We start from the raw sequence: 15,328 nt of genomic DNA, 5'->3' as shown, positions 1-15,328 counted from the left end.
AGTGCAGCAAAACTATGCCTATTATTTTGTTTGAGATTAATATGATTTTGGTTTCTTATTTAATTATGAAATTAAATGAGGTTTAATTTGTAATTGATGACCTATTTCATTTGAAGCATGGGACTCATACCATTGAAAGTCTTTATGGTGAGCCTTTTATTTGAATTAGAAAACTGAGTTAGAAATTTTAGTATGGGCCCACATCATTTGAAGTGGGTAGGTTTTTTTTTTTTTTTTTTTTTTTTTTTTATAGGTAGCCACGTGTCTTAAGTGAGTACTTTTGAGAGTGGAGTTAACTACTGCAATTTTTTTTATTTTTCTCTGAGAATGTAAAGAACCACTCATTGGAGTTAACTACTCATCTGAGGGCTTTGCCAAGGAAATATTCTTGTCTCTTAATGTCATATGGAAAATCATAAAGCCCTTTGGCTGTAGCAAGTTGGTTTCATTTGTGATGGCTAATTGCTGTGGATGTTAACTTTCTTGTGTTCATCTTCCATGCCACTTTAGTTGAATTAATTCTCTCTTCTTTCACCCTCTTAATGTAATACCTTTTCTCATTGTGATCAGGATGACGAAGGTGACAATGCATTTCATATAGCAGCTGATGCAGCAAAAATGATACGTGAAAATCTTGAATGGATTGTTGTTATGCTTCAGTATCCAGATGCTGCTTTAGAAGTCAGAAACCACAGGCATGTACCACCTAGTAGATTTCTAAGCTTGTTGGATATTACATGGAATATCATGAGATTCTGGTCTTGGTTTGTATTAGTTGTTAATGAAGAGCTTCAATATTGCTGACAAATGCAGCAGCGAGTTATAATATTATAACTCATTTGATTTACTTTTCGTGGGAACAGTGGTAAGACATTACGAGACTTTTTGGAAGCCTTGCCACGTGAATGGATTTCAGAAGATCTGATGGAGGCGCTCACAAATAAGGGGATACATCTGTCACCTACAATGTAAGAATGCTTTTTCTTCTGTTACTGCTGATCTATTCTCCTTTGAGTTTAGCAATTTTTTACATTACATTTTGGCTCCTGAAGGAATGGCACTTTTTTATGATTTTATATTTGATTTGTTTTATTCCTTGGTTTTTAGATATGAGATAGGTGATTGGGTGAAGTTCAAGAGAATCATCAAGACACCTACATATGGATGGCAAGGTGCTAGACATAAGAGTGTTGGTTTTGTTCAGAGTGTCCAAGACAGGGACAATCTAATTGTCTCATTTTGCTCTGGAGAGGCTCGTGTTTTGGCAAGTGAGGTTACAAAAGTAATTCCATTAGACAGGGGACAGCACGTACAACTTAAGGCCGATGTTAAAGAACCAAGGTGTGAAACTGCCTCAGTGTCTCTTTAAGTTTTGAATAAACATGCTGTTTTTTTTGTTGATTTAACTTATTCATACTTCATTTTGATATTGTTATGCATGTTAACTCTAAACATTATAGAATTCAAGGTTTAAAATGTCGATGTTGGTCGTCCAAATATAAGAAACATGTCAGAAATGCAAAGTATTGTATGAAAATATTGTAAAAATTATAGGCATGGTGGGGACATAGTAAAATATTCAAAATATAGAATGATATTTTATGAAATGATAAAAGAAGCAAAGGCACGCCTTTTTAAATTGTTATCTTGTTCGAAATCATTAAACAAAGTTAAGAGACTAAGGTTATAGACAAAAGAATATGTTCTAAAGTTGCCCTCTAAAGCTTAAGATTCAAAGCTTCATGATAGAATGAGTTAAAGCTAAATTTAAACTCATAGAAGAGTCATCATCATTTTTTTTTTTGAGGAATAAAGTTTCAAACTTTGTCAGGAGTTGGATTTGAACCCACACTTTCTTTCTAAGAGCAGGAGTTATCGTTATTTTGAATTAGGGAAATTTATGATGCCATCCAGATTTGATGCAAATTTCTTGAGTCTCTATCAGATAAAAACCAATTGTTTGGTCGGGCACAACCAGCTGGATTAGCCAAACAGTAGAAAACATTTTGAATTTCCACTAATGTCCCTCTACATTATGTTGTCTACCTAGTGTGGTACAACTTGGGTGGAATGAAGATTACCAGCTTGAAAATCTGAATTCTAGCAACTCTAATGGTTTTGTTTGCACACAAATGCAAAAAATGTACCATATATACATAACTAGCTGGTTCAGGCCTATTAAGACTTCATATCTCTGGCCTAGCCTGGGCTGAACTTGACTGGGCCTATAGTTGGGTAGTTGGGGCTGGGGCAGTCTTTGGTGCAAAAACCTAGGTCCAACCTCGCCATAACTCTAGGCTGGGCCCAATAGGCTGGATTGGCCATTGTGACTCCTTATGAGCCTCTTTGAGAATATTTCTATATATTCAAGGGTCTGGATCCCCACCATCATCATGGTTGAACTGACCCATTACCAATATGTGAATCTCCCTCCACCTCTAGCATTTAGGGATTTAAGGAACATCTGAACTCTGGTAGAGTTCTGGTAGAGTTTCCTACTCCAATGGCCCTTAAGTACACCAATGAGCAGTGTAGTCTCATTTGGCAGTTATTTTTTAGACCCTTCCTTTTTGTTTTGTATATTTATTTTCTTCTCTCTCTCTCTCTATGGAGGGTGTGGCCTCTTTTTCCATGAGTACTCTTGTGCCTATTTGCTCTTCTATTCTATCTTTTTATCTTGGTGTTCTTTTGTCTTCTTTTTCACTTGAGATATAGATTCTTATTTCCCCTTGTTTGTCAATAAATTCAACAGTATGGCTTTATGTAGAGTGAAATCTAGTTCTTGAAAAAGGTGATTGTTTTTAACCTAAGAAAAAAAAGTATGGGTTATATAGGTAAATGTGATGTAATTAGGGTAGGGACGATAAGGTAAGCATTTAAGTCACTAGATTTTGAGGTGGGTTAAGAGTGGAGTTGGATTGGACCATTGGATTTAAAGCTTTGGAGCATAACTGGAGTGCATTAGCTGTGTATGTTTCCAAAAGAGATTCATCCATCAAAAGGAACCAGTAAATACAATGTTTGGCCTAAATCCACAGCTAAGTAGGAAATTGGTGCCAGCCCGGTAAATTCAAAAACGACATTAACCCAATAAAAAATAGATCACTGCCTCTCAATGATCTCCTAAAGGAGTGATAAACAGTGGCTGGGTTTTGAAATAAGCAAACAGCAAAGGGTGCTGGAATGGAGTCCTCCTGAAGCAGGTTTGATTAAGTTCAACTTTGACAGGTACTGCCTTGGACGCCCGGTATCATCTTGTGTGGGAGGTGTTGTAAGAAATCAGTGGGGTAGTACTATCCTCAGCTTTTCAGGCCCAGTGGGTCAGGGTAAATCACAAGAGCAGAACTGTTAGCTTTAATTCAAGGTTTAAAATTGATGCAGCAGCCAGCAGATGGGGTTGTGGGATGTGATAGTAGGGGGGACTATCAAAGTGTTATTTGCTGGATGAAGGCACACAAGCAAACACCATGGGAGTTCAAGGATAGTGAGGTTGGGTGTTTCCTTAGGTGCCCCTCTGTGAACACCTCATTCAAATGGGTTCCTAGATGTGCAAACATGCTAGCAGACTCCTTAGCAAGACTTGGAGTGGGGAAAGAAAATTTAGAATGGGGTTTCCCAGGGCTGGGCTGTAATCTGTAAAGCATTGGCTTGAGATGTTTGAGTTGTTTTTCTGTCCATGCATTACAGTGTATTTTGCAGGCCTGCTATTCATTGTTTGAGCTGTTTGGTGTTTTAATTAATGAAATTATTTCTGTTAGTTATGAAAAAAGACTATCTTGGTGTCAATGATTACCAATAAATCTGCATATCATTGGCACATTGTAACTTCAACACACTTTGAGGCAAGCTAGGCAGCTAGCTAGGGTTTAGTGGTGGCTTGGAAATTGATCAATAGTCAGAAAAAATGGCTTGGCAGGCTCACTAGCTGGACAGGGTTTAAACAGGAAACAGCTGTATTGGTGGCATAATCAGAGATTCATCAAGCAAGGTGTTGGCTATGTACTCGGGACCCCTAGGGGAAGGTGACTCTCTAAAAGCTGAACTGTTAGCTTTGCTTCAAGGGCTAAAGATTGCCAAACAAGCTGATCTTAAGAATTTGGAGATATAAGTGGACTCAAAAACAGTGATATCTTGGACCAATTCAAGCAGTAATGTTCCGTGGTGCTACAGGCATCCGTTAAGGGAGATAATAAGCATAGCAAGGGAACTTAATGCCTTGTTCACATGGATTAGGAGAACTGCAAATGGAATGGCTGATTCTTTAGCTAAACAAGGAGTTCAAAGGCAACAACTTTTTTGGGGGCTTTATTGTAAAAGTTTCTGTTGAAATGTCTGTGTTCTATCTGTTGTAACTCTATGTATTCTCTTAATTGAATAAAATCATCATTTTGCTGACCAAGAAAAAAAACAGGAAACAGCTGTATTGGGGGTTAAATTGTGATCGTAAATTAACAGTAGAAAGGGGGTTAGGCAGCAGGCTTGCCTAACTAAAGATGCCTCACTATTGTAAATAGCATTCTTTATGTATACCAATAAAATTTTTTCTTTACCTACCAAAATATATTTACTTGGGGGAATAAAAATAAATTGCAAGATCAAGGAGAGAATTTTTTCCCGTTTTTTTTTATAATTAGAATTTTTGATAAGAGACTCTTAGGCCCTGTTTGATGATTAAGTACTTGTTAACACAAGTACTTCTTAGAAGTACTTATTTTAACAACCACTTAAGGTTGTTTGGTAACCCACTTTCCAAATCACTTATTATGTTTTTAAGCACTTATTGGGGTGGGGATGTTTGGTAAGCTACTTTCCCCATAAGTGCTTATATTGACACAAATGACAATTTTAGCCCTCACTTCACTCATACAATGCTTTTCACATGTTATGGGCTCTTCCTAGACTTACTTCAGACCACTGGCCAATAGTTTTGGTCAAGGAGGAATTAAGAGGAGTAGGGCCTACCCCTTTAAAGTTTGAAAATATGTGGTTGACTCATCCGGGTTTCACTGAGAAAATAAGAGTGGTGGGAGCAAGCTAATCCGGTAGTTGATTGGGAGGGAATGAGGTTCCACAAGAAACTCCAATACCTAAAATCTCAATTAAAGGAGTGGATATAGGCGGGAGTTTGGAAGATTAGAAGAGAGAAAGCAAGTTCTGGTGGAGCAAATCGAGGATTTGGACTTGAAGGAAGAGAGAGGCCCCTTTGGAGAGGAAGAAAGGAAGTTGAGATGGGTTTTAAGGTGGCAGATGGAGGACATCCTGATTAAGGAGGAAATTAGTTGGAGGCAAAAATCTAGGTGTAAGTGGCTAAAGGAGAGAGACAGAAACACAAGGTTTTTCCATTCAGTGGCAAATGGAAGGAGAAAGAAGAATTACATCTCTAACTTGGAAGTTGATGGAGCAGTTTTGTCTCACCCGGCTGAAATTGCAGAGGCCCTAGTAAACCACTTCAAATCTATTTTTAGAAGGCCTATGAATGAGAGTGTGGTTGGAGGGTTTGGATTGGCCGACTCTAAGTGTAGAGAAGAGAGAGTGGTTAGAAAAAATGTTCGATATGGAGGAGGTAAAGGAAGCAGTATTCTCTATGGATAGGACAAAAGCTCCGGGTCCAGATGGGTTCACAATGGCCTTTTACCATGATTGTTGGGATGTTTTGGAGAATGATCTTACATCGGTTTTTGAGGAGTTCCATAGGAGGGGTGTAATAAGCCCGGGCTTGAACTCAACTTTCATTGCCTTAGTCCCAAAGAAGAAAGATGCTTCTCATCCAAAAGATTTTAGACCTATTAGTCTAGTGACTAGCTTGTACAAAATCATTGCAAAGGTGTTGTCTCTCAGGATAATGAAGGTGCTCCCCTCTATTATTGCACCCAACCAAAGTGCTTTTGTGGAGGGAAGACAGATCATCGATCAGATCCTCATTGCAAATGTGAGCCTAGAGAGCTTTAGAAAGTCAAAGAAGAAGGGAGTGGTTGGCAAATTGGATTTGGAGAAGGCTTTCGACTTGGTTGATTGGTCTTTCTTGATGGAGGTGTTGAGGAATTTTGGTTTTGGTGACAGGTGGTGCAAGTGGATCTGGGGCTGTGTTAGGACTTGCCATTATTCTATCCTGGTGAACGGGACTGTGGTTGACTTCTTTCCGGTGTTGAGAGGTCTAAGACAAGGAGATCCTATTTCCCCTTTTCTTTTCACCCTTATTGTTGATGTGTTTGGGCGATTGATCCATAGAGCAAACTCGAGGAATCTGATAAGAGGGTGGAGAGTAGGAAGGGAGGAGGTTCCCTTAACGCTTCTATAGTTTGCAGATGATACTATCCTTTTCTGTGAAGGAGGGAACCTCAGTTGGATCCGGAATCCAAAGTTGACAATACAACTTTTTGAGCAGATATCTAACCTCAAGGTAAACTTTGACAAGAGTTGTGTAGCGGGAGTGAATGTGAACGAAAGAGACCTAAGGGAATCTGCAGATGAGCTAGGTTGTGCTATTACGGATTGGCCCCTGACTTATTTGGGCCTCCCTTTAGGAGATAATCCTAAGAGTGTTAGCTTTTAGGCTCCGGTAGTGGAGAGGTTTGAGAAGAGGCTAGCGGCCTGGAAGAGGAGTTATCTTTCTTTAGGTGGAAGAGTCTCTCTCATTAGATCTACCCTAGCTAACCTTCTTGTTTACTTTCTGTCAGTGTTTAAGATCCCCTCAAAGGTTTCAAATCTTTTGGAAAAATTAATAAGGAACTTTCTCTGGGAGCCTAGAGAGGAGAAGAGAAATCATAGGGTGAGTTGGGAGGTGGTCTCTAGGTGTAAAACACTAGGAGGATTGGTAATTTCAAGAAAAGGAACATGGCTCTTCTGGGGAAGTGGTTGTGGAGGTTCTCTTTGGAAAGGGATAAATTGTGGACTAAGATTGTGGCTAGCATTCATGGGTTGGAAGACAATGGCTGGGATCCTGGAATCTTGGCAAGGGCTTCAGCTGCTTCTCCTTGGAAATCCATCCACAATCTGCTTCCAGTTTTCTCCCCTTGGATCAGGTATGGTCTAAACTCTGGTAACCGAATAAATTTCTGGGAACATCTTTGGGTCGGGGATTCTCCTCTGAAAGACAAGTTTCCTTCCTTGTATGCTCTTTCAGACTTGAAAAATGAACCCATTTCTTCTTTCTTAGTCCCTTCAGCTTCCACTCCGGGCTTTGGTTGGAACCTTGGTTTGCGTAGGGCAATTAGGGATATGGACTTGGATAGCTTGGTAGCTCTGCTAGCCTCCCTTGAGAGTGTCTTCCTAAACCTTGCTAAGGAAGACACCAGATTTTGGACCCTTTCTAGCTCTGGTACCTTTTCTTGTGCTTCTTTCTTTGAAACCTTAACTCAGCCTCCTACCCCCCTGGGGTTGTCCTTTCCAGTTAAGGAAATTTGGAGTAGACCTATTCCTCCTCGGGTGGGGTTTTTTTGTTGTGAAATTTTCCTGGAAAGAATCAACACTTTAGACTTACTCCAAAGAAAGAGACCCAACTATTGTCTACTTTCTAATAGATGTGCTCTTTGTAAAGCTGATTGGGAATCTGGCTACCACCTCATGGTCTCTTGTAAGGTTGCTAAATCTGTTTGGGAGTGGGTTTTCTCCCGTTTTGAATGTTCTTGGTATCCTCCGGAGACTGTCCAAAGTTTGTTTTCTCCTTTTTTCAGTTGGCCTAAGAAGTGAGGGAAGACTATGTGGAGGTGTATTAGGGCAGCAGTTTGCTGGTCTTTGTGGGAATAAAGAAACTCACGCATATTTTCTGACAAAGAAAAAACTTTGGAAGATTTGTTAGATCGAATCCTTATAAGAGCAGTCCACTGGCTAAAATCTTTGGAGTTGTTTTCAGATTGTCCTATGGATGACTTGCTAAGAAACTGGAAAGAGATTGCTTTCACTGCTAGATGCAGGAGAACTCTTTGTCTGTTCTGGTCCCCTCCCCCCTCGGGTTTTATAAAGCTGAATTTTGATGGCAGCAGTGTAAGGAATCCAGGGCCCTCTGGGATTGGAGGAGTCTTCAGGAATGAGGAAGGGATTGTTACTGCTTTATTCTCTGGCCCTATTGGAGAAGGTGACTCTCTTAGGGCTGAGATCCTTGCAGCACTTGAAGGGATTCGAAGAGCAAAAGATTTAAATATTAGTCGTTTGATTCTGGAAGGTGACTCGAAGGTGGTGGTTAATTGGTTGAAGACAGAGGACAATGGTTTGTGGAACTTTAACAATGAGAAAAAACAGTTCTTATGGCTGGGTAGGGACATTGAGATTCAGTACAGCTGGGTGAAGAGGAGTGCAAACTCATTTGCGGATGGGTTGGCCAAGCAAGGAGTGAATAGGGAGGCTGTTTTTTGGGCTAGTTTTTAATTTTCTTTGCATTCCCTGTGTTTTCTGTTCTTGGGGAGCTAAGTTATTTTATCTCCCTTTGTATTCTTTTCCCTCTCTTCTCTTAATTTAATGAAGTTGATGTTATTGATCAAAAAAAAAAAAATTGCTTTTCACATGTTATACTATACATTTCAACTGAGAGTCCACATGGACCCACACGTGAATCACCATGTGGACCCAATTAATAATAATAATAATAATAATAATAATAGTAAATAATTATAAATAATAGTAATAATAATAACTAATATTAACAAATAATGAAAACTTTATTGATTGATAACTGAAAACTTTATTAATTTTGAAAGAGAAGAACAGATTATGTACAAGATCATAGGTGCCTCGAGCTACTACTAGTAGCCCTTTGTTGCATTCACCCTTTACATTGTTCCCCTACTCCCCAGTACATTTTTTCCCTATTTACCCTTACCCCTTGTCTTGCTAGAAAATCGGCCATGCCATTTCTGATATCTGTATCCAGGTGATACTTGCATTTATTACCCCTCGATAGCTTCCTTATCACCCACATATTTTGTCTAAACCACCGTGAACCTGGTTTGTCATACTTAAGCCTCCCAATTACAGTCTTTGGGTCACCTTCCAATAGAAAATTTGTAATGTTGAGAGCTCTTTTAATCCTCAATCCTTGTGGTAGTGCCATGAGTTCTGCTTTCACTGAGTTTCCACGGCCTATTGGGCTTGAGTGGATAGCCAAAATAGCATTTACGTGATTTCTTTTAACTCCCTCACTCCTGATGGACCTGGATTGCCCAGACTGCATCTATCAAAATTGAGTTTTATCCAATTCAAAGGTGGAGGAGTGGATTTCAACTACATGCTATTGGATGCCTTGAAGATGAGGAATGAGCAATCTTGAGCCCCTTGTTATGCTATCCACCGAAAAACCCTTGGAGCTGACCACCTACGACCAAAAAGATCAAAATCACACTTCCAAATTCTAGTTAGGGGCAGGAGATGAGAAAATGGAATAGAACTTCGTCAGTTGCCATGCTTAGAGAACAAAAGTTAAGTGATGATATGAAGGCTAATAGCATTTGCATAAAAGTGAGCCAAATATCTCATAATTTTAGGTTCCTTAGAGATGTTCCAACAAATGGCCCTGATAGAAGCAACCGTAGAAGGTTGAGCGCAAATGTAAGGCCACAAAGTGATGACACCACAAAGTGAAGTAGGAGGAATCCAGGTCCATCATTACATGTGTATGTGATAAGGGAGGTGAAAAGACCAAGTAGCTGAAGGCAAATTTTTCTTGGGTTCACAGATTAACCAATGACATGACTGACATGCTGGAATGACAAGGAGTGAACAGGGACCATTCTATTGGAAGGCGATTTCCCAAGGGGGGAATTTGTAAATATTTTAAGCAAAAGTAATAATCCAGGATTCCAGGGTAACAGTAATAGCCCATTTATAGGGGTGCTAGGCAAACATATGTATCATATGCCATTGTAAGTCTGTAACTTTGCATAATTCTTTTACTTGTTATGCCCCATCGTTTTGGTTTTTTTAGTTGCTTTTTTGGTATTACATTTTACACATTGCAGGGGGTCAAGGGGTGGGGACAGAGCAGGGTGCATGTGAGGTCCACTGACCTTACCATGGAGAACTTGCAGTTACATGGGTTTGATCCAATGATCCCATGCCTCCATATTCATAGGGATGCCAAGTGACCTTCTCAATTACTGGGGCATTGACTTTTTAGTTGATTGATAATGACAACTTTGGACAAATTCTTTTTTTTTTCATTAAGTGAAGTTAGATTTCATTAATTCTGAAATTATAATCATTACAAGCATCCCTTAGAGAGGCACAAGATGCTACCTCTCTATAAACAAAACAGAAAAATTACAAGTGAGCCCAGAACAAAGAAAGTCTATTCACCCTTGCTTGGCTAGAGAATCAGCTAACCTGTTTGCCGATCTCCTCACCCATTGTATCCTCAAATTATATTCTTGGTGATCCACAAAAACCTTTTTAATTCATCCCTGTAGCACCATATCACAGATTCTGGATCCTTTATCCAACCCACCACCAATTTTGAGTTCCCTTCAATCACCAAATTGGTTATGTTCAGCTCATTAGCAATTTGTGCTCCTTGTAAGGCTGCAAGCAATTCTGCCTTGAGAGAGTCCCCATACCCCAGTATGAATAACATGAAAACAGAGCAAGTTTATACATGTCCATTTTTCATAAAATGGAAGATCACTACAGATGTTATACTTCCTAAAATCTCCTTGTTTGGTGCTTGGTTGTGGGTTCTAAGTTCTAACTCGCCTTTTTTTTTTTTGATTAACTTAAATCACTCATTCTTGTTGATGTAGTAAAACAACAGTGTGATACATGGACCCTTGGTTTTTAACTTCTGGAGAACAAGGCTTAACTCTTTGTCCTTCTAATGTAGATGTTTTTGTTCAAATTACAGAATTGGTTAAAAGGAATTGAGGAATTCCAATATACTCATAGTGGATGTTAAAATGACATCTATGTTTGTGTATTGGCATGATGGGAAATGGTATTCTACTCCTTAATTGGTATCATTTCAGGGTCAAATTGGAGCATATTTTCAGTTTGCCCCATGTTGAATCTTCTCCTCTTTTTTGAATAGCTTTTTTTTAATTACTTTGATGGTATCAGGTATGGTTGGCGTGGTCAATCACGTGACAGCATAGGAACTGTTCTTTGTGTTGATGATGATGGGATTCTACGTGTTGGGTTTCCTGGAGCATCCAGGGGATGGAAAGCTGATCCTGCAGAAATGGAAAGAGTTGAGGAGTTCAAGGTTGGTGACTGGGTTCGTATTCGTCCCTCTCTGACTACTGCAAAGCATGGATTGGGACCAGTAACACCAGGAAGCATCGGAATAGTTTACTGTATCAGACCAGACAATAGTCTCTTGTTGGAACTGAGTTATTTACCTAGTCCATGGCATTGTGAACCAGAGGAGGTTGAACCAGTGACACCGTTCAGGGTAAGTGGTGAAAATTTTGGCTTTTCTCTAATTCTGAATAGGCTGAATGTCATCTTATTTTTTCTTGCTTTTTTATTCTTCCTTTGTTCTTGAACTTGTACAGATTGGTGACAAAGTATGTGTGAAGCGATCTGTTGCAGAACCAAGGTATGCTTGGGGTGGTGAGACACATCATAGTGTAGGAAGAATAAGTGAAGTTGAGAGTGATGGTCTACTGATAATTGAAATACCAAATCGGCCCATACCATGGCAAGCAGACCCTTCTGACATGGAAAAGGTGGAGGACTTCAAGGTAATCTGATTTATCATTCTTTTTTACATATGAACCAAATGGAGTGTTTTGTCTTGTCACCTTGTGATTTTCACCTGTTTTCCTGACATTTGTGACCCACCACTAATGGGCTTCTCAGCTAAGAGATTGCATAAACTGAAGAGCAGCATGATAGGATGGCTTTTAACCATCTAAACTTTGCCATCATTTTCAAATACCGGGCTCTGCACTGCTCTTGTTTCTTTTTTGGAGGGGCTCAAATAAATGTCATTACCTGCTCCCAGCAGTTAGGAATGATATCAAACATATTACCTCTTCTTCCACTTGGAGTTGGTCTGGCCCTATACATTGACCTCTTCTGTAAGTAGGGTTGCAACTTGCCAGGTTAGGCTTGAGCTTTTGTGGAAATTTGAATTGGCCCGGCCTGACCCTGAAACAGTGTAGAATGCTGATTTGGGCCAATCTGAGTTGCACCCTATCTGTAAGGTTCCAATTCATGTTCTGGTGGAATTCTTCCAACTTTTTTTTTATGTTCTAATTGGGTGTCATGTAAAAGCAGTTTCTATTTGTTACAGCTATTCATACTGATTTTAAAATTAAGAAGTGTAGATGAAGTTGTTGAGTTCTGTTAAAACTGATCTTAGACCCAGCAAATCTTTTAGCTGTAGCAAACTTGATGGTGGAAAATTGGCAAGTTAACAAATAACAAGTTATAGAGGAGTCAAACCTAAGGGTTTCCATTGCCACAGGTCCAAGATACTCTTGAATTGATACATTTATGGTGTCAATGAATCTTACTTATTCATTCTGTGTTGTCTGTTTCAATATCAGCAGGTTGGGGATTGGGTGAGGGTGAAAGCTTCAGTACCTTCCCCAAAATATGGATGGGAAGATGTGACAAAGAACAGTATTGGAATCATTCATAGCTTGGAAGAAGATGGTGATATGGGGATTGCCTTCTGCTTCAGGAGCAAGCCTTTCTGCTGCTCAGTGACAGACATGGAGAAGGTGCCACCTTTTGAAGTGGGACAGGAGATTCATATGATGCCATCAGTTTCCCAGCCAAGACTTGGGTGGTCAGGTGAAACTCCGGCTTCCACTGGAAAGATTGCAAGGATTGACATGGATGGTACTCTGAATGTGAGTTTACTCTTACTCTTGTTTTTAGGTTCTCTTTTTTTTCTTGGTGTTTAAGGTGTGCTTTTCTCTGCCCTGTTATAATTGTTGTGTGCACAAGTTTCCAACCCCCCCCCCCTCTGCAATATCAAATTAGTTTAAATTACCATGGGTCTGGTTATTTATGTAGGTAAAAGTAGCTGGGAGAGCTAGCTTGTGGAAGGTTGCTCCTGGAGATGCAGAAAGGCTTTCGGGTTTTGAAGTTGGGGACTGGGTTCGTCTGAAGCCAAATATGGGAAATAGGCCAACTTATGACTGGAATGGTATTGGAAAAGAAAGTTTAGCAGTGGTGCACAGTGTACCGGATACTGGTTATTTAGAACTGGCATGTTGCTTCCGGAAAGGACGGTGGATGACTCACTATCAAGATGTTGAAAAGATTCCATGCTTTAGAGTTGGGCAGCATGTACGTTTCCGTCATGGACTGGTTGAGCCCAGGTGGGGGTGGAGAGGCGCTTATCCTGATTCAAGAGGGGTTATAACTGGTGCGCATGCTGATGGAGAAGTCCGAGTGGCATTCTTTGGTTTGTTGGGGTTGTGGAAAGGAGATCCTGCAGATCTTGAGGTAGAGGAGATGTTTGATGTGGGAGAATGGGTGAAAATAAAAGATGATGCGAGTGGGTGGAAATCCCTGGGACCTGGGAGCATTGGCATTGTACAAGGAATAGGGTATGAAGGGGATAAATGGGATGGAAACATCCTTGTCGGATTTTGTGGGGAGCAGGATAGGTGGGTGGGGCCAGCTTCCCAGCTAGAAAGGATTGATGCACTTGTAGTTGGACAACGGGTTGGGGTGAAAAAATGCGTGAAACAGCCAAGATTTGGGTGGTCAGGCCATAGCCATGCCAGTGTGGGGACCATATCAGCAATAGATGCAGATGGAAAACTGAGAATATATACACCTGCTGGCTCAAAAGCATGGATGTTGGACCCATCAGAGGTTGAGATGGTGGAGGAAGAAGAATTGCATATAGGAGACTGGGTAAGGGTCAAAGCATCTGTGGCAACACCAACATACCAGTGGGGAGAGGTTAACCACTCAAGTATTGGGGTTGTGCACAGGATGGAGGATGGGGAGCTTTGGGTGGCATTCTGTTTCATGGAGAGGCTATGGATATGTAAGGCCTGGGAAATGGAGAGGGTGAGACCATTCAAGGTGGGTGATAAAGTGAAAATTAGAGGTGGGCTGGTGACTCCCAGGTGGGGTTGGGGTATGGAGACACATGCAAGCAAGGGCGAGGTAGTTGGGGTGGATGCAAATGGTAAGTTAAGGATCAAGTTTCAGTGGAGAGAAGGAAGGCTGTGGTTTGGGGACCCTGCTGACATTATTCTTGATGAATGTTCCACTGGTATGTCGGGCAATTCATAGTAATGGCATTCAGATATTCATTGTTATTTGCAATGTGCCTCTGTCACAGCTGCCAATTTTGGCCCTTCAGTTAGTTGGGTTTGGAAGGGGAGGGGGTTAAGGACTACCTGATGGCTGGAGGCTTTGCTCTGGTGGTGGTTAGGAAGCCTCAAGGATGAGATTCGTTTATATAGCCAGCTGGTATAGGTGCAATTGAAGAGAAAGGTTGGTTGGCCTGGTTTTCAATCCGTGGATAGGACATAGGAGCAGATAAGAGGAAGCAGCAGTTCATTTGTATTTATGTCACTAGTAGCTCTTAATTTTCTGTGGTTATGTAATATTCTTATTCTGTACAAATTAAACCCATAATCTTGTGAGTTATGCCAACTTTTTGATCTTAACCTCTTGGATCTCTTTTGTACTATAAATAGAAATAGCTAACAAGGCTTAAGAAAGCATGTTCCTGCAAATTAGCAATACATAACGCAAAATAAATTAAATAACTCAGCAGGAAAAGTATTAATCCTTTGATTTGTTTTTAATCCCTTCACTGGCTAACTAATATGCAGTGCTGAACGGGCAAACTGCTTTCTTTCAAGGTCTGCAAACATTCCACTTTCTCAAACCAATGTTCCGCACTCTGACCAAGCATCTGATCTTCCAAGGGATTTCAAAGTTCCCTGGCAGTGGCTCTATTTATCTCTTGCAACGCTTCCTAATATCCTGCAGATTATCAAACAATAGTTCGCTAACTATTGAAGATTTAGATTTAAGTTGGTGAGGCATGACCAAACAGATGCTTACTTGTCTCTTACTCCACAAAATACAAATATGCTCAACCTCCCTACTGTTGCCCTTTAGGACCTCCTGGGTAGTTGATTTCTTAATATTAGCGACGCAAGAATATGGATCTAACATCTGAAGCCAACATCTTACAATCCAAATTTTAGTTATAAAGTTATCCAAATGATGGGTGACATGGGTCCCTCTGTGGACCGTGGTGAGGTTTACTCTTCCGGAAATCAAGGTTTTATAGACTCTAGTTTCCATTGTTCTCTTTCAAAGTCTGGCAAATATGGACTTTATATCAAGATATACTTCAAGTTGATTAAGTAAAAAGGATTTTGTCTATTACCCAATTAGAATTTGGTGAAAATCA

At 40.2% G+C, this 15,328-nt stretch overlaps 1 protein-coding gene across 2 annotated transcripts in view; it reads left to right on the top strand.

The window, feature by feature from the left end:
* Nucleotides 1-14,570, top strand: part of KEG (protein kinase KEG) — a 49,236-nt gene extending 34,666 nt beyond the window's left edge. The window contains exons 10-16 of one of the 2 annotated variants that reach the window (XM_010278380.3): nt 571-695; nt 864-968; nt 1,108-1,341; nt 11,041-11,374; nt 11,478-11,666; nt 12,480-12,785; nt 12,952-14,570. In XM_010278380.3, the coding sequence (XP_010276682.1) occupies nt 571-695; nt 864-968; nt 1,108-1,341; nt 11,041-11,374; nt 11,478-11,666; nt 12,480-12,785; nt 12,952-14,190 (2,532 nt within the window). In that variant the 3' untranslated portion in view covers nt 14,191-14,570. Of the gene's footprint in view, nt 1-570; nt 696-863; nt 969-1,107; nt 1,342-11,040; nt 11,375-11,477; nt 11,667-12,476; nt 12,786-12,951 lie in introns of both variants that reach the window. The other variant, XM_010278378.3, reaches the window with a different exon arrangement.
* The last annotated feature ends 758 nt before the right edge of the window (nt 14,571-15,328 follow it).

The sequence above is a fragment of the Nelumbo nucifera genome, chromosome 7 (assembly GCF_055504915.1).
Source record: "Nelumbo nucifera cultivar China Antique chromosome 7, China Antique-T2T, whole genome shotgun sequence".
Taxonomy (NCBI): Eukaryota; Viridiplantae; Streptophyta; class Magnoliopsida; order Proteales; family Nelumbonaceae; genus Nelumbo; species Nelumbo nucifera.
This window is presented reverse-complemented; position numbering and strand designations above follow the sequence as displayed.